At 54.8% G+C, this 21,042-nt stretch overlaps 1 protein-coding gene across 1 annotated transcript; it reads left to right on the plus strand.

Moving 5' to 3' along the window:
* Positions 1-10,041: 10,041 nt before the first annotated feature.
* On the plus strand, positions 10,042-20,749 carry KCTD17 (potassium channel tetramerization domain containing 17). Its single transcript, XM_043441226.1, is given in 10 exon segments — positions 10,042-10,256; positions 11,423-11,531; positions 13,856-13,947; positions 14,879-14,974; positions 16,765-16,890; positions 18,228-18,297; positions 18,490-18,564; positions 18,893-18,960; positions 18,962-18,984; positions 19,891-20,749. Coding segments are annotated over 10 exon segments (924 nt in total). The 5' UTR covers positions 10,042-10,061; the 3' UTR covers positions 19,961-20,749.
* Positions 20,750-21,042: the final 293 nt, after the last annotated feature.

Below are 21,042 nucleotides of genomic sequence, written 5' to 3' on the forward strand. Positions count from 1 at the left end.
GGATCTAAGAGATGAAACAGAACAGGAGAGGGTGGAGCAGGTGGCTCTGGGTCTGAGAGGCTGGGCTGAACAGGCCGGTAGCCCCTTTCTGAATCCCCTGACCCGTGCCTCCTCACTCCATGTGGAACAACAACAGGGGATGGGGTTCAAACCCCAGCCTCCGGAGGCATCTGGACCTCCAGCTCACTGGCTATGAGTGTGCTTCGATTTCCTCATCTGTCATGGAGTAATCCAGTACCCACCTCACAGGATCAGATTGATACAAGCACTGAGAACAGAGCCTGCACAGTGAGCCCGACATCCACGCATTATTAACTACTAATACTCTGTCTCACTCAGGTCCCTCCTGCCTCCTTTAACCTGCCGGGGTGCCCTTGAGGGTAGCATGTCTTATTCATGGTTCTCTTCCTGGCCCCAGCACAGTGACTCAGTCAGGGCTTAATGAGCGTCTGATGTGTATATTAATATCCTGGCGGGGCTAAGAGGGACCCTAAAAAAACCTTCCTCGGGACTTTCCTGGTGGTCCAGTGGCTAAGACTCCAAGCTCCCAATTCAGGGGGCTTGGGTTCAGTCCCTGGTTGGGGAACTAGATTCAGCATGCGCAGCTAGGAGTTCACATACCATGGCTAACGATCCTGCAGGCTGCAATGAAGATGGAAGAGCCTGAGTGCTGCAACTAAAACCCAGTGCAACCAAATAAATACTAAATAGAACAAATATTTTTAAAAATCCCTCCTCTTTACTGAGCACTTTCCATGTCCAGGGAGAATGCTAAGTGTTTTGTACCCACTTAATCCAACAACACTGAGAAATAGGTGTTATTACCCCTTTCTCTCATTTTACAGATAAGGAAGATGGTGGCTTAGGTCAGGTGACTCACCTAAGGTCTAGGGAAGGATAGGGCTGGGACTGGAATTCTAGATGGAATGGTTTCATCATCAAAACCATCATTCATCATGGTGAGACAGAACTGGAGAGGGGGTCATAGAAGAGGGGGTGGGATTTCTGTCTGGGTGGGGGGTTCGTAGGCCCCGTAGGAATGCATTCACACATGCTCACACCTTTGCTCACAGGTGAGGAATTCTGGAACCAGGCTAGACGGTTTGCCAAGTTATGTGTGCACTTTGATGCATATCTCCAGGACTCTTTATAAAAATTGTACTTCGTCTCTTTAAAGAACATGTAGCAATCTGCAGAAAAAAACAGGAGGAAAGAGGCAATTATTGAGTGCTAACAACCACACCCAGTAATTAGGTGCAAGCATGTGATAAACTGCAAAATTGTGTGGTCCAGAATGAGGTGAGAGGGGCTTCTGAAAGTTCCCAAGTAAGCTAGGTACCAGAGAGGCTTCTGAGAACTAGTGCAGTGGTGCAGCCCCCAGGGAGGCTGGTTCCTGTCCATTCTGTCTTCTGCCCTTCTTCCCCTCTTTTCCCTCTCACTCCTGCCTGGCGGCTTTTCTCTATTTCTGAATCATGAAAGGCTTGAAAAATCACATAGCTATTAAATGAAACTGCATATGCCCTTACCTTGGAACCAGCCATTCCACCTCCGGGAATTTCCCCTGAAGATACACTTCCAACAATAGGAAAACACTTATGCATAATTGGGTGGCTTGTTATAGCAGTATTTGTCATTTTCCAGTAGCCATGTATGGATGTGAGAGTTAGACCATAAAGCTGAACACCAAAGAACTGATGCTTTTAAACTGTGGTGTTGGAGAAGACTCTTGAGAGTCCCTTAGACTGCAAGGAGGTCAAACTAATAAATACTAAAGGAAATTAGTCCTGAATATTCATTGGAAGGACTGATGCTGAAGCTGAAGCTCCAATACTTTGGCCACCTGATGTAACAAGCAGACTCATTAGAAAAGACCCTGATGCTGGGAAAGATTGAAGGCAGGAGAAGAAGGGGATGACAGAGGATGAGATGGTTGGATGGCATCACTGACTCAATGGACATGAGTTTGAGCAAGCTCTAGGAGATAATGAAGGACAGGGAATCCTGGCATGCTACAGTCTATGGGGTCACAAAGAGTTGGACACAACTGAGTGACTGAACAACAAACCTCCAGTAAGGGAGTAAACTGATATGCGTACCTCCTGAGATGATTCGCTGAGAACACAGCATCACCTCTGTGGTGTCCCTGCCAAAGATGTATCTGATGAATCAAATCATAAGGACACATCTGACAAACCCAGATTGAGGGCACTTCTATAGGATAAGCAGCCTGTCCTCTTTGAAAATGGGAAACAAAGAAAGACTGAGGGACTGTTTCACATCAAAGGAGATTAAATAAGACATGACAGTTGAAGGCAATACATCCTGGATTGGATTTTTTTTTTCTATAAAAGATACTAGTGAGACAAACGAGTATTTGAAGAAATTCTTAGATAAGTTAATGGCATTGTATCAAAGCTAATTTCCTGACTTTGATCATTGTACTGTGGTTGTGGAAAAGAATGTCCTTATTTTCAGATCACACTGAAGAGTCTGAGTGCAAGGTCATGAACTCTGTAATTTACTCCCAAATGGTTCAGGAGAACAAGAAAGGAAGAAGCGAGAATGAAAAAGCAAATGAAGTAAAAATGTTAGCATACCGGGTAACAGCTCTACCAGGATTCTTGGTATTATTTTTGCAACTTTTCTCCAAGTCTGAAATTACTTCAAAATAAAATTTTATTTAAACAAATTGTAATACAATTTTAAAGGTTACTTTCCATTTACAGTTATTACAAGATATTGGCTGTAATCCCCGCGTTATACAACACCTCCTTGAGGCTATCTTACACCTCATGGTTTGTCCCTCCCACCTCCCTACCCTTATATTTGCCCCTCCCCCCCACACGGGTAACCACAAGTTTGTTCTCTATGTGTTATTTTTCAAACACCAGGTTTCTGATTCAGTTTCACACCGCTAACTGCACCCACATTCCAAAACAAGGTGCTAGACCATCTAAAGCAGCTCTTTCAGCCGCCTTGGTTAAGAACTAATTTAGAAACCGTAGGAGACCTCCCCTCCCACCCACAGCAGAGACAGGAGACATGCCATCAGGAGCCTTTGGAAGGCAGAGAGAGGCTTCCTCTAGGGGCAGTTGTTGGGGTCCTGTGGCACTCCCCATGGTGGGAGTTGCCTGGGGTACCCTCCTCCCCACAGGTTGACTGGCTGGGTGGGGGTTTCAGGGAGTCCACCTGAAGAACTTGAGCTGTGTCTCCTGGATTCAGGGGTCGGGGGTGGAGGGAGCTCAAAGGCTGGGCGAGACCCCTGCGTGGGAAAGCCTCGGGCAGGATGCTGGCTTGGCTGGCTGCCGGGCGGTGCGGTCAGTGGATGCGGCTCCACAGGGTGAATCACGTCAGCGATGAGCTAGCCAGGACTTCTGGGGAACCCACAGAAGACCCAAGTGAAGAAGATGCCTAGGGGCTGCCCTAGAAGGGACTAGCCCCTTCTGGACAGAAGGGACTTTGTCCAGAGGGCTGTGGGGTAGGGCAGGAGGGAGCGAGAATCAGAGGTGGTTCCCAGTGGGGTGCCCCAGACAGCCAACAGGAGGAGTTCCTGCCAGGGTAGGAAACCCCAGAGCGAGCCACTCCCAGCAATGTGGACTCCAAAGAACCCTCAAAGCTATCCTCCAGGGCAAACAAGCCCGCATGAATCATGCTCTGGCCAGAGCAAAGCCGCAGTAGAGGACGTGGGCACCAGGCAAGAAAAACCAGTCCTTTCCTTTCCCACTCCCCATTCTGCTTGCCAGGCCATGCAGGAGCAGGAGGCGGTGGGGAGTGAAGGTGCAAGAGGAGCTGGGGGCCCGGGAGAGCGCACAGAATATGCGGAGGGCTCCTCCTCTGTACAATTATAGTCAAATTATAGTCAAATCTCCCTGTTGGAGTGGGATTAAAAGAGCTAATACAGGAGACTGCTTGGCGCAGAGCAGGGCCCATTGATATGCTCATAAATATCTCTCTGGCAGCAGGGGCTGGGGCTGGGGGTGGTCCATGAAGCCCAGGGGGTCAGGCAGGAGCTCCTGGTTCTGTGCAATTCCTGATTCAAGCTTGGCTCCTGATTCCACCTGTGGGATGATCTTCCCAGGAACCAGAAGGACCTTTATAGGGAAGAGTGGGATCTCTGAGGGAGGCTGGTACATTAGTTGACTGTCATGACCTCAGTATTCCAGAGCAGAGCTTCTGGAAAGGGAAGCCAACAAGAGCAGATGAACCGCGTGGATAGGGTGGGCGGGAAAGCGTTGCGAGGGCCACCAAGGATACAGACAGATTGGTGTGCTCCCCACTGGTGAAGTCTAATCGCAGGCCACACTCCCACAGAGTCCAGACAGGCTGACAGCCCCGCTAACCATCCGTTCCCCAACCCTGACCCGGCCCGCTGGTTGAAGAGAGCAGTGTGCAGGCTGAGGGCATTCAGCAGGGACCCCAGCGATGCGAAAGTGTCAGGGTCAAACTCAGCTACACTTCTGTGCAAATTGGAGAAAGGCAGGCATCCTTTCCTACAGACCCTTGATTGCCCTTCTGCCATGCAAAAGGCGACCCCTGGAGTTTGCAGACATTAATGAGCCCTCTGGGTGAGCTCTTCAAGGGTAGGAGGGTCTGCACCTCCACTTCATAATTCTTAAAACCCAGCACTTGGGGCAGGCTCTGTGAATATTTGTTGACAATTAAAGGAAGTTCTAGGTGAATGCATTCTGGTTTACTTGTTATCTTGAATGTGTGGGTGCTCAGTCGCTTCAGCCGTTTCTGACTCTTTGTGATCCTATGAACTGTAGCCCACCAGGTCCCTCTGTCCATGGGATTCTCCAGGCAAGAGTACTGGAGTGGGTTGCTATGATCTTCTCCAACTTGTTATCTTACAGACAGTCAAGTCTGTGGACCAGGTATCTAGCCTCTCTGAGCCCCATCTGTAAAATGGGTATGATAATACTTCTAGCCCAGGTGTGGCACATAGTAGGTGCTCAATCATAATAACATTAACTGCATGTAATAACACTAAGAAGTAAGAATAACATTATGATATAAATATTGCAAATGGTATAAAATGAGAGTTGAAAAGGTTACATAACTAATTTTACATAACTAATTAGTAAGGTCTCACAGGAAACCATGGAGCAGAGATGCAAAGTCTGGACCATGGGCCTCTGAAAGTCTGTTTGAATATTTCTGGCTGGTAAAGACACCCTCTCTTTTACTGCATAAGCTTGTTCTTCTCCTCAGGTGACCTGAAGAGGTGCCAATTCAGAACCAACAATCTCTATCCCAAAGTAAGAGGCAGATCTGTCAGCCAAGGCAGGGATGGGATTGAATTTGATGTTTAAAAAAAAAAAACACACACACACACACAAAAAGAAGAGTTGAGATGAATCAGAATGTTCTGACATTCTGAACGTGGGGCAGAGGAGGACTGACTCCAAAAAGCCCAGCAGAGATGAATGACATCTTAGTCATGGGAGTGACAGCAGATGTGAACAAAACCCTCAGATGTGGGGGATGCTGTTTAGAAAATGAGAAGATTCAAAATAGGACACGGTGATGTGCTCAGGTGAGAACTTCAGGATGTATTTTCTGTTCCTTCAGCTCTGTCTGGCAGTAGAAAGTTTCCCAGGCCCCTGTAGATCTTGGGGGTTTAGCATGAGGAAATGGCAGCCGCTCTGCTCTGGAGGCTGGGTCATCTGGGGTGACTTTTCTCTCTGCCTCTCCCTCCAACCCCAGCAGAGAAGTGTTCGTTGGGCTGGTTCATTCCAGGCTGCTGGGAAATGCATCTTAAGGGGCAGTCTTTGGCTTAGTCCCTGATCTTGGACCCAAAGGACAATAGGCAGAGTGGCAGGATTGGTTTCATGAAAGCCGATATTCACAGGACCTGAGGCAGCCAGGCAGCGTGCTGAGTGCTCTTCAGGTGGTTTCATGTGTTAGCTTATTGAATCCTCACAATAACAGCATGAGCTAGGCACTATTATTCTCAGTTTAGATATGGGGAACCTAAGGTTCAGAGAGGTTAAGTGATTTTGCCAAGATCACCCAGCTAGCAAGCCACAAAGCCTGGGCTGGCATCCTTGTTTGGGAGCTCTGTGCCCCTTAATCCTGTCTCACTTTCAAGCCCTATTCTGAGCCATGTTAAAAAGCACCTGAGAGCTGCTCTTCCCAGAAGGGGACAGCAGGGGGCAGTGTAACCAGAAAGCATTTGAAGTCTGGCCCTTCTCCAGGGTAACCATCACCCCAAGAAAGTGTCTAAGGGATGTTTAATTTTATCCTCTAAATTCAGACGACATGCATAAAACTGTGAAGCGTACCAGTCCATGATTACAAGCAGAATAGTCTGGGATTCCATGTTTTTTCAAAGACTCTCAAGCCCACCTCCTCTAATCCTAAGCCCCCTCTAGGGGAAGGGACCACCCCTAGTGCCTTCATCTCTGTGTTTCAATGTCTGGCACACCGTTGGTGCTCAGTAAGCAGTAATGTCACTGAATGATGGCTGGTGGGAGGGAGGTGGTATTGCTTCAGGTGGGAACATTTAAAGTGCTTACTGAGGGGGTGCTGGTGTTTAGGTATAGGTGGGGGCTTCTGAGGAAGGAGGCGGGTAAGCCTCCCACTCCACTCTGGGACCAAAGATGCTGGCTGAGCCTCTGTGACACCTTCAGGACCCCATGATGGTCCACGATGGCAATGAGCCAAGCAAACTTGCACTGGGCCACCGAGGTGGGTGTAGTTTCCTCCCAGCATTCTCAGAGTTAAGAAGGCCTGTGCAAGGGTGTACCGGGACTCTGTGTCAGGTTGAGTTTCAGAATCAGTGAGACAAGCTTGAAGGCCACATCTGCCCTTGGTTGCCATTCCCAGCATCACCTGGAAAGGCCCAGGGTCTCAGAGCCTCTATCTCATCTTCCATAAGATGGAGGTGGGAACAGGATCAAGCACATGGGGCTGTTTTAAGAATTCTGCACAGACTTGACTTGGCGCAGAATAAACCCTTTATCAGTGATAGCAGCTGCCGCCAGTACAGAATGCCTAGGACACAGTCTCCAGCATGTTAGATGCATAAATGGTAGCTCCCGCTCTCACCCGGCTCCCTGAGAACACCTGTTACATGAGAGAGATGGGCTTAGAATAGCATCTGACACATAGGAAGCCCTGAAGCAGTGAAACAAAACACATCGGAAGCCAGTGTCAAAGAAGAAGACTGGTCTCTGTCCTAGAGACTCCCAGTATCAGGGAGGGGTTGACCCAGTTGCCCCTCTAGGCCAGGCCCAGTGTCGCTCTGCTGGGTCTTTGTTGCTGCGAGGTCTTTTCTCTGGTTGTGGTGAGCAGGAGCTACTCTCTAGTTGCAGTGCATGGGCTTTTCACTCTGATGGCTTTTCTTGTGGAGCACAGGTTCTATGGTGTGTGGGCTTCAGTAGTTGTGGCTCCGGGGCTCCAGAGCACAGGCTCAGTTGCAGTGCACAGGCTTAGTTGCTCTGCGGCATGTGGGATCCTCCCAGACCAGGGATCAAACCCATGTCTCCTGCATTGGCAGGGGAATTCTTTACCACTGAGCCACCAGGAAAGCCCTTCTTTCTTTCTTTCTTTCTTTTTTTTTAAATATCAGTTTTATTGTGAAATAATTCAGCACAGTAAGGAATTTCACCTTACCTAAAGAGAGATCTGAATTTTGTCCCCCGATATGCCTCTTTAGTTTAAAAGCTCTACACTGTCCACATGTTGCGTGATCTGCGTTCCTTGCTGGGGAGAGGCAACCCCCAGTGGGTGAGGGCTGGCGGCCCAAGAAATCTGGGGTCTGCTCCATATTTGCTGAGTGACCCTGTGCAAGTTATTCTCTGCCTCCAGGCTTTGGCTCTGTCACACCTGCAGGAGCAGGTTGGTTCAGGCAAGCCCTGGGTTGCCACAGCTCCAGGACGCTACAGCTCCACCTTCTCAGCTTTCATTCCTCTTGTGAACTTGTTCATGAAAACTGGCCCCCTCTTGGTCTCTAGAGTGTGGCTCTTGCTCCTCGCTCTCCAGACTGTGTCCCGTCCTCTTCATTCACTGGGGCCACCACCTGAGAGGGCCTTCCTGGGTCTCCAGCTCTGGGACTTTTCAGGTCTTCTTTGAAGGGGTCTTCTCCCTGCTCTAGGCTCAGGCCAGCCCACCAGGCCTCTCCAGGCTAAGCTGCTCTGCTGAGTATGACACCTGCAGAACAATGGTCTCTTGCCAGAAGCCAGGGTTGTCAGCATGGCCCCTCCTCCTTCCTCTTTCTCCCTCCTTCTCCTGCCTTCCCACAGCCCCTTCAAGCTTCACTTCTGTTGCCCAAGTATCCACTGAAGCCACCTACTCCTGGTTGACGCTGCCTTGGTTGGGGTTTCCCTAACCCTCACCTAGGAGCCCTCCTGGCTGGTCTCTCAGGGCTTTGAACCGTCTCCTCTGCAGTCTCCAGAGTGACCCAAGTTACACATCTGACCATGTTGTTCCCTGCCTATGACCCTTAAGTGGAAAACGACATATTCCCTGCTATGGTTTTGTTTCAGCTGATGATGGCGGAGGACTCACCAAGCGCCTGCAGTGCTGCTGCTCTTCCAAGGCCAGTTCATGACGCATAGCCTATTTCATTCATTCATGTATTCAGTATACTACTAGCCATGGATTATGGCAGCTGTTTTACCAACATAATCGAATCTTCATGACAGTGTTCTTCAGCGGCACTTCCCTCTTCGCAAAAGGGAAAACTGAGATTCAGAAAGGAGGTGGCTCAAAATCACACTCGAATCTGTGTTTAAGAGAACACAAGTTCCCAGGAGCAGGAGTCTAGCAGCTGTGATCCACTCCCTGCCAAGGGGAAAAGTTTATGGAGACAGAACCTGAGGGCTAACAGAACCTTCCCCTCCCCGCCCCGCCACAGGGACAGGCTGCCCAGTGGGTGGGGCCTGTGTGTGTGACACAGAGATCACTGACTGAAATAGCGAGAAGGAAAGGAAGCTAAAGAAGACAGCTTTCAGGAATTCTCTGGTGGTCCAGTGGTTAGGACTTGGCGCTTTCACTGCCAAGGGCTTGGATTCAATTCCTGGTCGGGGAACTAGGATCCCACAAGCTACATGGAAATAAATAAAGGAGGACAATTTCCCTTCTGCTCCTTTCTTTCCCAGGACCCAAACCACATGAGGAGCTGTCCCCTTCCCACACCCTGCAGAACCCACCATAGCAGCACCCCCTCACCCCCGCCAAGTCATCTGGCTCAGAAGTACATCCATAGAACCAATCCCTCCTCCCCTTCCCGAATTACAGATGAGTAAATGCAAAGACTCCCAGCACTTCATCCTACAAAAGCCAGAATGAAAACCTAGCTCTCCAGACATTCATCCAGTACTCTCTCCACTCTTCCTCCCTATAAATGTTTCCCACAGAGCAGGAAAGCAGACTTGGTGGTGGAAATGCACTTGAAACCCACCTGGGTTCCTGCCAGCCTGACCCTCACTAGCTGTGTGAATGCAGAAAATCACTTTGCTTCTGTGTCCTCATCTGTAAAATGGGTACAGTAACACCAACTTCACAGGGCTACCGAGGGCATCAATGAATAATACAGATGCATAAAGCATCTGGAATATAGAAGGTGCTGAGCCAACTGTAAGCCCAGCTCCGTTGTCCCCAAAGAGAGTTTTCGTGGGGAAAGAGCACAGATCCCTTCTCCCCCAACCCCCGCCCGCCAAAAGCAGAATGGAAGAATATTAGAAAACAGATACAGGTAAATACTGCTATAAAATTAGGGGAGGAAAATGTTTCTTCTCTTGTCAGTTGTTTGATAACCCAGACTGGACAAAGGGAAAGCAATGTGGCGACAGAATGGGAGGATTGCTGATTTGGGGTATCACTCACTATTTTCCCAGTGACCTCGAATGTGACCTTCCCCAAACACAGAGCACTTTGGCCAAGAGCATCTTTAACAGACCCTCGTTTGTAGACCTCCCAGAAAGGACAAAGTAGGCTGGGGCTAGGGAAAGGCAAGATCCTCACTCCTGCCGTACCCGCCCGCGGCGGCTCGGACTACAGCTCCCGGCATGCCCGGCGCTCGGTACCTGCCCGCCTCCAGCCTCCTTGCCCGGAGGATGCAGACGCTGGGAAGAGCGATGAGGATGGAGGCCGGTGAGGCAGCGCCGCCGGCGGGGGCGGGCGGCTGGGGCAAGTGGGTGCGGCTCAACGTGGGGGGCACGGTGTTCCTGACCACCAGGCAGACGCTGTGCCGCGAGCAGAAGTCCTTCCTCAGCCGCCTATGCCAGGGGGAAGAGCTGCAGTCCGACCGGGTGAGGCCCAGGGGTTGGGCGGCCGTTGGGGATCCCTCGCTCGCTGCTGGCTATCCAGCCAGGCCTGCTCGCGGGGCTGGAAACCCGGCTGGGTTTCTTTCCGAAGAGCTGGAGGCAAGAAGAACTGGTCGGAGGAGGGGCGAAGGAAGTGGATCTGAGAGTGAGCGATGCCATTGCCTTGGCAACAGGACAACGCCAGGCTGGGGCCATTTGGAGCTTTTGAGCTCTGCCCTGGGCTCCCCACCCAGACTACTGGATAAGGTCTCTCCTGTGTCTTTGGGGCTGTGGGGAGGACAGACACGAAGGGCCTTCTCTCCTGCCCAAACTGGACTCCTGCATCACAGGAGTTACTGAGTCTGCTTCTCCCTGCCCTTTGGGGTGTGGGTGGCCTAGGGGTACAGGGAGCTGGGTGGAGAAATCCCAGGTTCCTCCTGAGCTGGGCTTCATGGGGAGGAACGCTGGCCTGGGGCACCATTTCTGGGTTCCCATCTCGGTTCTGCTGCAAACTGCTTGCATGACCTTGGGTCAGATCCTTCCCTGCTCCAGCTCAGCCTCCTGTCTGTAACCCCAGGGGGCCGGCCTGGCCATGACCTCTAAGGCCCCCTGTCTCCCATTTCCTGACCTTCTGATGCTGTGACCTTGGGCGAGTCCGTTTACCTGGTGATGTCTCTGTCTTCTCTCTGTAGAGTTGCACGGAAACCCTTTCAAGCCTCCCTGCAGGCTGAGGGTATCCAATGAGATAGCAGCTCCTTTGGAAACTTGTAAACATCCCCAGAATAACTGGGGTCTGGTGGAGATGGTGTAGGGCTGGCTTCAAGGAACAACCTCTAAGAGGGACGATCCCTGAGCCCTACACTGGATTGAGTGCCATTGAAACTTCACTGGCTGCTCACAATTCTCCCTGGTTGTGGGGGAGAGGAGCAAGGCTCAGAGAGGTCAAGTCACTGAGTCGAGGTTACAGAGTCAGGAAAAGGCAGAGGCAAGATCTGAACCTAGCTGTATCTGACCCCAAGGCCCTTTTACTCCATCATACCACTCTGTTCTGGAGCAAATATGCGCCCCCACCCCCCCTCCCTCTATCCTTTACTGGGACTGAAGGGTGGGGATATGTGCAGGGTCAGCAGGGCAGGGGGGGCTCACTCTTTTCTCGCTGCCTGCCATTGTAGGATGAGACAGGGGCCTACCTCATCGACCGTGACCCCACCTACTTTGGGCCCATCCTCAACTTCCTCCGGCATGGCAAGCTGGTGCTAGACAAGGACATGGCCGAGGAGGGTAAGTTGGTCCAGGGGGCTGGCCAGGGCCTGCATCCTAAGCCTGTCTTCTCTAGCCTGCCAGGGCCTTCCATGGAGGTCCAAAGCCATTTCTCCCATCCAGAGGAGACGTCTGTTTTCTTCCATGTTTCCTGCTTCTTCTCATCCCAGACAGGACTGGATGCCAAAGCCTCTGCCCAGGCTGAACCTAGGGCCAAGGTGACTGGCCCATGCTTCCACTGGGTGCTTCCACTGGGTGGTGCTTCTGGGGAAGTGGCAGAAACATAGGCAGAAGAGAGAGGAAGCCTGTGAGGCCGGCAGCCTCCGCCAGGGGCATGGATGTCCTTTCCCCTGGCTTCCTGGGAAGCCAGTGGTGAGCTGGGTGGGGGTAGAAATGGCCATGGGAAGAGGTATGCCTCTTTCTTTGAGTGATCGGGTATCTCAGATGCCTGGTGAGGGCTCACAGTCAGCAGGGAGGTGGAATGGGTGACTCTTCCCGAGATCTGACAGCCTCTGCTGCACAGTGCTGGCTGTGGGTGGAGGAAGGGGAGCGGGGAGGCTGCTCCCCAGCGGGCGTTTGGTCCCTCCCAGGCTTGGTAGCTGAGGCCCTGTAGATGTCCACTTCCTGGCCCAGCAGATGGCAGGGAAGCTGTGCCTGGGAGAATGGCGTCTTGATAGAACCCCAGCCTGGAGCAGGGACCATAGGTGGGTGCCAAGCCCACTTTTCCTTAGGGCACAGGGTGTGGCTTTGGGTCAGCTGACCCAGCCAGGCCAGCTTGGACATGTCACTTTTCCTTTCTGAGTCTCCACTGTGTATATAAAGTGGGGCGGTGATCTCCATTAGGGATGTGTTCTGGGAAAACAGACATCTCGAGTCCTGGGGCTTGTACCCTGAAGCGGTCTAACACGGCCCCTCCCTCCTCACTCGGGCCCACAGTCTTCCCTCCTGACCCCTGTAGGGCATGGTGATCTAGAGGCCAGGTGGCTCTCCAGAGGACCAGGGCCTCAGAATCAGAGCCCACTCTAGGTATCGGCTCTGGGAGCCCCACAGCTTTCCTGGTGGCCCCTGGGGTAGCAGACAGCATGGGCGTGGCCTGGGCCCAAAAGCCGCTCCCACGGGGAAGGGAGGTAAACACTCCAGCGTCACGGCTCACACCTGTTTACAGGTTCTGGGTTTGTCAAAGCCCTGGCATTCCCAGCACCTTCAGACAGGACTAGCGCCCTGCTCCAAGGGGTCAGGGGGTTTGGCAGGAAGCTGACTAGTTGTGTGAACCCTAGAAAGTCACTTCTCCCCTTGTGGCCCCATGCCTGCATCCGTGGGGTGCAGGAACAACAGCACCCACCTTGCTGAGCTGCCGTGAAGATAAAAGGAGCGAATACAAGTGCGTCACTTGTGCCATGCCTGGCACCAAGGACCTGTAATACAGAGTTTGTGTATCTGTAGGGCTCCATGGGGAACATCCTGGCAGTAGCACTGACCGCCTCCTCTGTGTTAGGTGGATGTGAGCACTGGGGACAGCCAGGGACATCAGACGTGGGTCCTGTCCCCCAGGAGCCCAGAGGCCAGTTGTGCCAAGGACCAGAAGTGTCCCTGCCCTGAGGAGCTGAGGGGAGTCCAAAGGGCTGTCCCCTTCTCCAGAGAGGGACTCACTCAGTCTCTAAGATTGTTCCCTTAACTGCATGGGGACAAGAACGCCCTGGGGCCTGTGAGGAGCACAGGACAGCCTCTGCAGACTGTGAAGTGTGGTTGGTCAGGGAGATGCATGTGCACAAAGATCGTGCACTTAGTGGGACTGGAGGGCAGAGGAACTTGAGTGTGAACCCCAGCTCTGCCGCGTGCTGGGTATCAGGTGTTGCACAGCTACTGCTTTGCCTGGGCCTTGGTTTCCCCTTGCTCAATGGGGTTGATGAAAGTACCTACTTCTCGTGCTGAGAATGAGCTACAGTAAAGAGTGCAACATGCCTGCCATGGTGCCTGCCACTTAGCATGTGCTTCATCAGTGGGAGCATGTAATCAGGGGTCAGCCAAGGCCCCTCTCACTGTGGCCTTCTAGGGTCCAGTCTCACGGTCCTGCTGCCTCTGGTTAGCCCCAGGCTGGGGGACTGGCAGGTGTCCCGTGTCACTGTGCTCAGCACAGCAGGGATATGGGGCGGTTGAACAGCAGCCTCAGCCCTACTATTGAGAGTGTGGGTCCCCAAGAAGGAAGTGTTCCCTCTCGCCTGACCCCTGAACTCAGAGAGGCTCATCACCCTAGTGTGACTGGAGCAGGGGGTGGGGATGGAGGGGACAAGGTGAGAATGGGGCATGCGGGCAGTAGGAGTGATGGGGGTGCTGCTCTGTGTCAGGGGTCCTGGAGGAAGCGGAATTCTACAACATTGGCCCGCTGATCCGCATCATCAAAGACCGGATGGAGGAAAAGGATTACACCGTCACACAGGTCAGGCGGCAGTGGGGCAGCATCCGTGGCCAGAACAGGGTGTGGTGGGCAGCGGGGACAGAAGGAAGGTCAGGAGAGGCAGAACTAGCTTTTCTTGGGAAGGCCGAGCTGGCCTGTAAGGGGTTGTCCAGCTCCCAGATCGCCCCGCAAAGCCCCAGACTGGGAGAAATATACCAGGTTCTCTCCTTGCCTTGGCTCTGTTTGCTGTGTGACCTTGCCCCAGTCACGCCACCCTCTGGACCCTGATTTCCTTTTGTGGCATATAGAGGTGCTGAGAACTGCCTACCCTTCCCTTCCTCACAGGCAATATGGAGTCAGTATAAGGGTACAGAGGGCCCGGTAGGGGCAATGGGGATTAGTACACCATCCATTTCATGGGCTCAAGTGGCCCCCTGGAGCTGGCATGTCTGAGCTTGGACCCTGGGCCTAAGTGGCCAGTCTGTAGGAGAAGCTGGTGGGATTCTCTGCCCACCCTGGGGGAGAGGTAGAGGATGAGAGATGGGTAGGGAGGCACTGTCTTCCACTGTCCTCCTCTCCCCAGGAGCTTGAAGAGGGGGTGCTCTGTCTCTTGGAGGACCTGCCTCAGTGACCCAGGATGCCTCCTAAGCCCTTCCTCCTTGCCCCTTGTATCACCTGTGTCCCAATTCTGGTTCTGCAACTCTTTAGCTGGGTGACCTTGGGCCAGTAACCAACCCTCTCAGAGCTTCCATGAACCTTCCTGGGGTTTTTGGAGGGATTAAGTGAAATTATGCATGTTGAGTGCCTGGCACATCATAGTCACTCAGAACGTGGCTTCTGGCTTACCACCCCAGCCCCATCCCCTCCTTCTGTCCTTCTTAGGGGTAGAGGGTAGGTGAAGAGCAGGTGCTCTCCCATCACGGGATGCTGGGCACTCCCACAAGGTGCCCTCCACGTCGCCCTCTGCCCGCAGGTCCCACCCAAGCACGTGTACCGCGTGCTGCAATGCCAGGAGGAGGAGCTGACGCAGATGGTCTCCACCATGTCTGATGGCTGGCGCTTCGAGCAGGTGGGTGGAGCGCGCGGAAGCCACACCTCCAGGCAAAGCAAGCTCCTCCCTTCCCGCAGCTCCAGCCTTGGGGTTCCCCATCGCAGCCCCTACCCAGGAGTCTTCTTAAGGCAAACAAACAAGATTAAGAAAGGCCACACTTGGCAGCAGATTGATTGGGAAGAAGAGACAAGAGAAGCCCCATGAGCCACAAGGCAACTCTGGTGAAGCCTCTTCAGCAGGAATCCTCCCAGGAGCTGCGTAGCGTTTACACCCAAGTGTCTGAGTCTTTGCCCCACAAGCGACAGTTCTGATGAGAGGAGACAAGATCCCCAGAGGAGAGTGGAGGTCCCCTGGGGGCCACACTTCTTGTAGCAACTCCCCAGGCATAGATTCCAGGTCCCTGCAAGGGACATGCCCAGTTCCAAGCACGGCCACCTTCAGAAGCACAGAGCAGCAGCTTCCCTTGAGGTATTCATGATGTCCTGCATTTCCTCCCAGTCCTGATGCAGTTTACCAGCCAGGAGAGATTTTTATCATAAACAGGTTGCCCTAGTAATCCAGTTGATGTCACACCTCTCTCAGGTTTCCAGAGGATCAGAGCCAGCAAGCAAACCCAAGGTCAGATTGGCCCTTAGAGAAGAGAAGGGTTGGGCTGCCTTTTATCCACACAAGCTCCACAAGCTCCCTCACACCTGGAGGTTGAAGAAGGGAGAGGAAGGCCAGGCTCCCCAGGATGGCTAGGCCTGGGGGGAGAAACAAGCCCAGTCCAGGAACTGGAAGCCTGGATTCACATCTAGGCTTCACCACTGACGTGCTCTGCGACCTTGAGCAGGTCATCTCTCTCTTGGCCTCAGTTTCCCAATCGGTGACATGGGCCAGTAGTGCTTCTTTTGCCAGAACATTGTGTAGATTAGAAAGACCATGGATCAAGTCTCTAGCCCAGGGTAGGCCTCGAAACATTGAAGCTAGCTAGCATCCTATGAATTATTAGAAGCATTTGACTCTGTAGGATTCCAGAGGACTCAGTGTCCTGGATTCAAATCCTGTTCCACTCATTCTGGCTGTGGGACATGACCACCCCTCCAGGCTTCATCTGCCAAAGGGGCTGGTTTTTCCTCTCTGTCTGCAGGATGAAGGTCCCTGGAGGCTGAATGAGACCCACCGTGTGTAGAGTTTTTATCAGCCAGGAGGGGCCTGCAGATGTATTTATTTTAGGGATCCCAGACCAAAAGTGGGGCTGCTTTCCTCTCCTCTCTGGGCGAGAGTCTTTGGCAACTGCATGGGCTTTCAGAGGCTGAGCAAACATGCCAGGCACCACTGGCCTAAGGAACGGGTGACCTGGTCTTCTGCTGCTTCCAAGAGCAAACAGAATATTCTATGGGGCTCTACCAGGTCATGTGGACCCCATCCTGCGACCTGGTTCTGGGGCTGCTTCAGCCACACCCGGGACACAGGAGCACAGTCTGCCTGCTACAGACCTCTGCCTGCTTCTGGAAGTGGCCTGCTAGATCTGGGACTAGGCCGAGTAGGGGAGAAACAGCAACGATAACTGCCTTCCTCTAAGGATCAGGCCTGGCCAAGCCATGTGGAGAGGCTGGCCCTGGAAATTGACCAGAAGCATAGGTGGGGGAGATGGAGAGGACTCTGACTTTGCATCAGAGGTGTCCTCTGGAAAGCCAGGGGGATGAGCCTAAATGGAGCAGCGAGATCAGGGCACAGTCAGTATCTTGACAAGTGCCAATGTTTGCCCACCCCTGCCCCCCATCCCACCTGACCAATCATTTTCTCCCCACGCCCTGTCCCTCCAGCTGGTGAACATCGGCTCCTCCTACAACTATGGCAGTGAGGACCAGGCAGAGTTCCTGTGTGTGGTGTCCAAGGAGCTCTACAGCTCCCCACACGGGCTGAGCTCCGAGTCCAGCCGCAAAACCAAGGTGAGCCCCCTCGCCCGACCTCAGCCTCCCTGCCTTCCCTCCCTCCCTTGCTGCCCTCCGCCTGGCCATCTGTGCTTCTTCTTTCTCCCTCCTGCTGCACACGCCTGACCCCCTGATCACAGCCGATGCCATCCATCCCATGCCACCCATGGTCCTGTCTGCCCACGCCAGTTACCCAGGCCCAGGCTCCGGGGACAGTGAGATGAGATTAGCCCCAGGGTGTGGCCAGAGTGGACTTAGATGTTACTTGGATGGTGGTCACGTGGCAGCCACGGGGCAGCGTGGCACCGGGGCAAGGCACTGGACTAGGGGTCTGGGTGTGGTGTGAGCGCTCTGTGTGACCTTGGACAGGTCCCATCCTCTTTGTGCACCTTGGTTGTATTCTCAGAGAAGTGAGGGGGTGGACCACCAGCTTGGAACTTCTGGGATCCAAGGGTCCAGTTTAGTTCCCGGGGACCAGAGCTGGGGCAGGGAAGCCGAATCTGTTCATTCTGCCCCTCCTGCAGGCTCCCCACATAGGACTCAGCAGCAAAGGGGTCTGGAGCCTTCAGGGTCCAATCCTGTGTTTCCATACTGGCCTCTGAGGCAGCCTCAGCTGGCTGCAGGGAGGGGGTTGATCAACAGTCCTATCACCCTGGACCCCGAGTTGGTCAGAAGCCTCAGGAGCCAGGGTGGAACCGGCGGGGCAGGCAGCAGCCAGTCTGGGAAGAAAGGAGAGCGTTCCTTCTAGAAGCCTGTCCCTGTGTGGTGAAGACTTAGGAACTCTGCTTCCCGTCTGTTCGTCTGCCTTCCTGTGCTGTGACTTCCCGTGCCCACCCCACCCCCAGCGGGGCCAGTGGCTGACGTGGCCTTGCAGGGGTGCAGGGTGAGCCGGCTGCTCCTGCCTCTCTGGGAGAGACCTCAGGATCTGGGATGTCAGAGCCGGTGCTGGCATCGCAGATCTGGCTGGTGTCTGCCCTGGGCCTTCCCTGGCTTCCTATGTACTCTGGGTTGGTCTTTCTAAAATGAGGGCTTCCCGGGCGCCCCTCAAGGATACCCCAGCCACACACCCACGCTCTTCGTCTTCCACCGCTGTCATAGCGGCCGGGCCCAGCCGCCAGCATCCTCAGCAGGTCCCTACCCTCCCGCTGGTTCCCCCAGGTCCCTCCCCAGGCTTCCCGACCGGACACGATGCCCCGGCTTCTGTGGCTGTAGCGCTCCCCTCCCCTGGAGGTCCCCCTTCTCTTGCCCCTCCCCTTCACCCTGAGACAGGGGCCCTCGGGGCCAGCCGCCAGCAGGCCCCGGCCCCCGGTCAGTTCTGCGCTCTTTCTTCCCTGGGTCCGCCGGCTGGTTCACAGAGCGCGGAGGAGCAGCTGGAGCAGCAGCAGGAGCAGGAGGTGCAGGTGGAGGCAGATACGCAGGAGAAAGGTGCAGCCAACCCCCGAGGAGAATGATTGCTAGTAGAAGCCGGCGCCTCCCGCCCGCTCCCTGCTGGAGCCAGCTGCAAAACCTGGGGTCCCGGGGGCGGCTGGGGGTCGGGCGGGCCCACCAGGGTTAGCTCAGCCGCATGCCTGGCGCCTCACCTGCATAACCATCCCTTCTCTCACTTTCTCTTTGCAGCCCAGTCATCTCAGGATCCCGCTAACCTTTTCTTCCTCCCACCACCGCCTCCTCCTCCTCCGCTCCCCGCCGGAGGTCCTGCCTCATCTTCATCCACCTCTTCTTCCTCCTGGATCTCACCTACACCCTGCCTCTTCCCTCTCTGCCCCTGTCCGGGTTTTCTCTCTGCCTGCTCACACCTCCATCCCGGGGCTGCCCTGGTCCCAGCCTCCTGCGCCCTCCACCCAGGCGCCCCGGCCCCGCATCCCAGAGCACCCTGCCTGCCGCCTCCTGCACCCCTTCTGGCACCTCCTGCCTCCCGGGCCGGGGGGGAGGGGCGCAGCTGCACCTCCTCGGCGCCCCCTGCCGGCCACGTCTGAGGCACTGCTCCAGCTCTTCACCTCCTCACGTTTCCTCCTTGCAGGTTTCTGTCTGCACCCTCTCAGACCTGAGGTGGTACTTGCAGGGAGGGCCTTTCCTGGGCCCCTCGCCTGACCCCCAGAGCTGCCATGCCTGGTTCGTAGCCTGGCGGAGCTGGAGGGAGGGGCAGAAGCCAGAAGGGTGCTCATCTCTTACTTCTTGCACTTGAGCCGGACTTCCGGCTGATTTTCTCCCCTCACCCAAGCTTCTCAGCCTATCTTGGCCTTGGGTGTGAGGCTCTGAGAGCAGACAAGAGGGGAGGAGATTCTCTCCCACCTGCCCATCAGGCCCAGAGCCACGCTGGGAAGGAAGGAAGGGAGACAGAAGCCAGGTGCCCAGACCTCATCCCTGATGCCCAGGACTCCTAATCACAGCCTCGGGGCACTGGGTCCCCAGTTTCTGCGGGGCTGGGAAGGACAGGCCACACTTGGATGCCCGTGGCCTAGGAGGAGTCAGCGGGAGCTGGCTAAGGATCGGGCTGTGGCAGAAGAAGCCCTGGCCAGGAGCCCGCAAGCCCCCACTCCATCTTATCTACCTGCTGTGTGACCTTGGGCAAGTCACTGTTCCTCTCTGGGCCACAGTTGCCTCTAAAATGGGGATGGACAGCTGTTCTCCGTGACCTTTTGCCTGAGACACTGGTGACCAGCCTCTCTTGGCCTTCACTCCCCCGGCCAGAGTCTTGGCAGAGTATGGACTCCTAGGAGGCCACCACCCAGCCCAAGATGGGGCATAGGGTCCCCTTCCTGTAGCCCCCCCTCCTCAGCTCTGAATCCACTTTTTCTGGGCTTCAGCCCTCCTCCTTCCTCCCAGAAAGGACCTAGTGACTCACCTAACTCTTTCTCTCTCCCTGTCTCCCCCACCCACCCACCCCCTCCATTTCGATCTCCCCTCTGCCCTTCTCCTGGCCCCGCACTCCCCTCTCCTCACTGGCCCCACCCCCTCCTCCCCCTCCCGGTGTTCTGACCACCCCCACCCGGTCCCCCTGCCCCTCTTATTTTCTAGCTGTTACAAGCCAGAGGCACCCGGATGTGAGGCCCCAGATCACCTCCAGGGACTTGGGGTTCCGTTCTGAAATCCTTTATTTTTGTACCACGGGGTGGGCCCCCGGCCCGAGGCAGCGGAAGAGCTCTCCCCACTGTCAGCTCTGTCTACACCCCGGGGGATGTCATTCACCCCTGCCTCCGGGGTCCAGGAGGGGGCCCGCGGGGACCTCTCAAGTCCTGAGGTGGGCCCTGGGACCCCTGGGCAGAGCTGCCTGCCTGTGGTCGAAGTGTGGTGTTGTCCAGCTGTGTCTCCCAGGCCCCAGCGTCCCTGCCCCCAGGGCCCCCAGCTGCATGGCAAATACTCCGCTCCCCCCCAGCCCAGTCACGTCACCTCCTTGAGCCTCAGTCTCCCCGCATGTCACCCGGGTCATGTCCTGCCCTGCCTACCTCACAAGGTTGTTGTGAGGTTACCAAGAGGGGCGAGAGCCCTGAAGGCCCTCGGGGAGGGTGTAAAACGCAGGCATTGGTGGGGGTGAAAGGTCTGGGGGTCAACCACATCGGAAGGAGGGGATGGGTGACTTGGCCTTCAGCTTGGCTGCTCCCCACGCCCACGCCCACCCCGTCCCCACCATCTGTACTGCTGGGCGCAGAGTGACCTGGCCAGGAGGGAGGCAGGCACCGATCCAGCAGGGGCAGCGGGGCCCCTGGGGACCTGATGACGAGGGAAAGGGGGCTGTCCTCCCTCCACCCAGGGGAGAGTCTGGGGCTGGCAGGGGCTGGGCGAGGGGCCTCTCGCGTTTATGGGCTCCTGGGCCAGGTACTTGCTTCTCAGTTGTGTCCAACCCCGTCGTGTAATAAAACCTGAAGAAACAGCCAGCCTGGCTGCCTCCCTTTCTCTGGGCCACATCTGGGGACAGCGCTCTGTGCACTTAGTTGTGTCCGATTCTTGTGACCCTGTGGATGAGTCCATCAGGCTCCTCTGTCCATGCAACTTTCCAGGTAAGAATACTGGAGTGGGTTGCCATTTCTTCCTCCAGGGGATCTTCCTGACCCAGGGATTGAACCCATGTCTCCTGCATTGCAGGTGGATTCTTTACCTGCTGAGTCATCGGGGAAGTCCCTTGGATCAGGGCCTAAACTTAAGGTGGGATAGACAGCCCAAAGGTAATGG

This window comes from Cervus canadensis, chromosome 21 (genome assembly GCF_019320065.1).
Source record: "Cervus canadensis isolate Bull #8, Minnesota chromosome 21, ASM1932006v1, whole genome shotgun sequence".
NCBI lineage: Eukaryota > Metazoa > Chordata > Mammalia > Artiodactyla > Cervidae > Cervus > Cervus canadensis.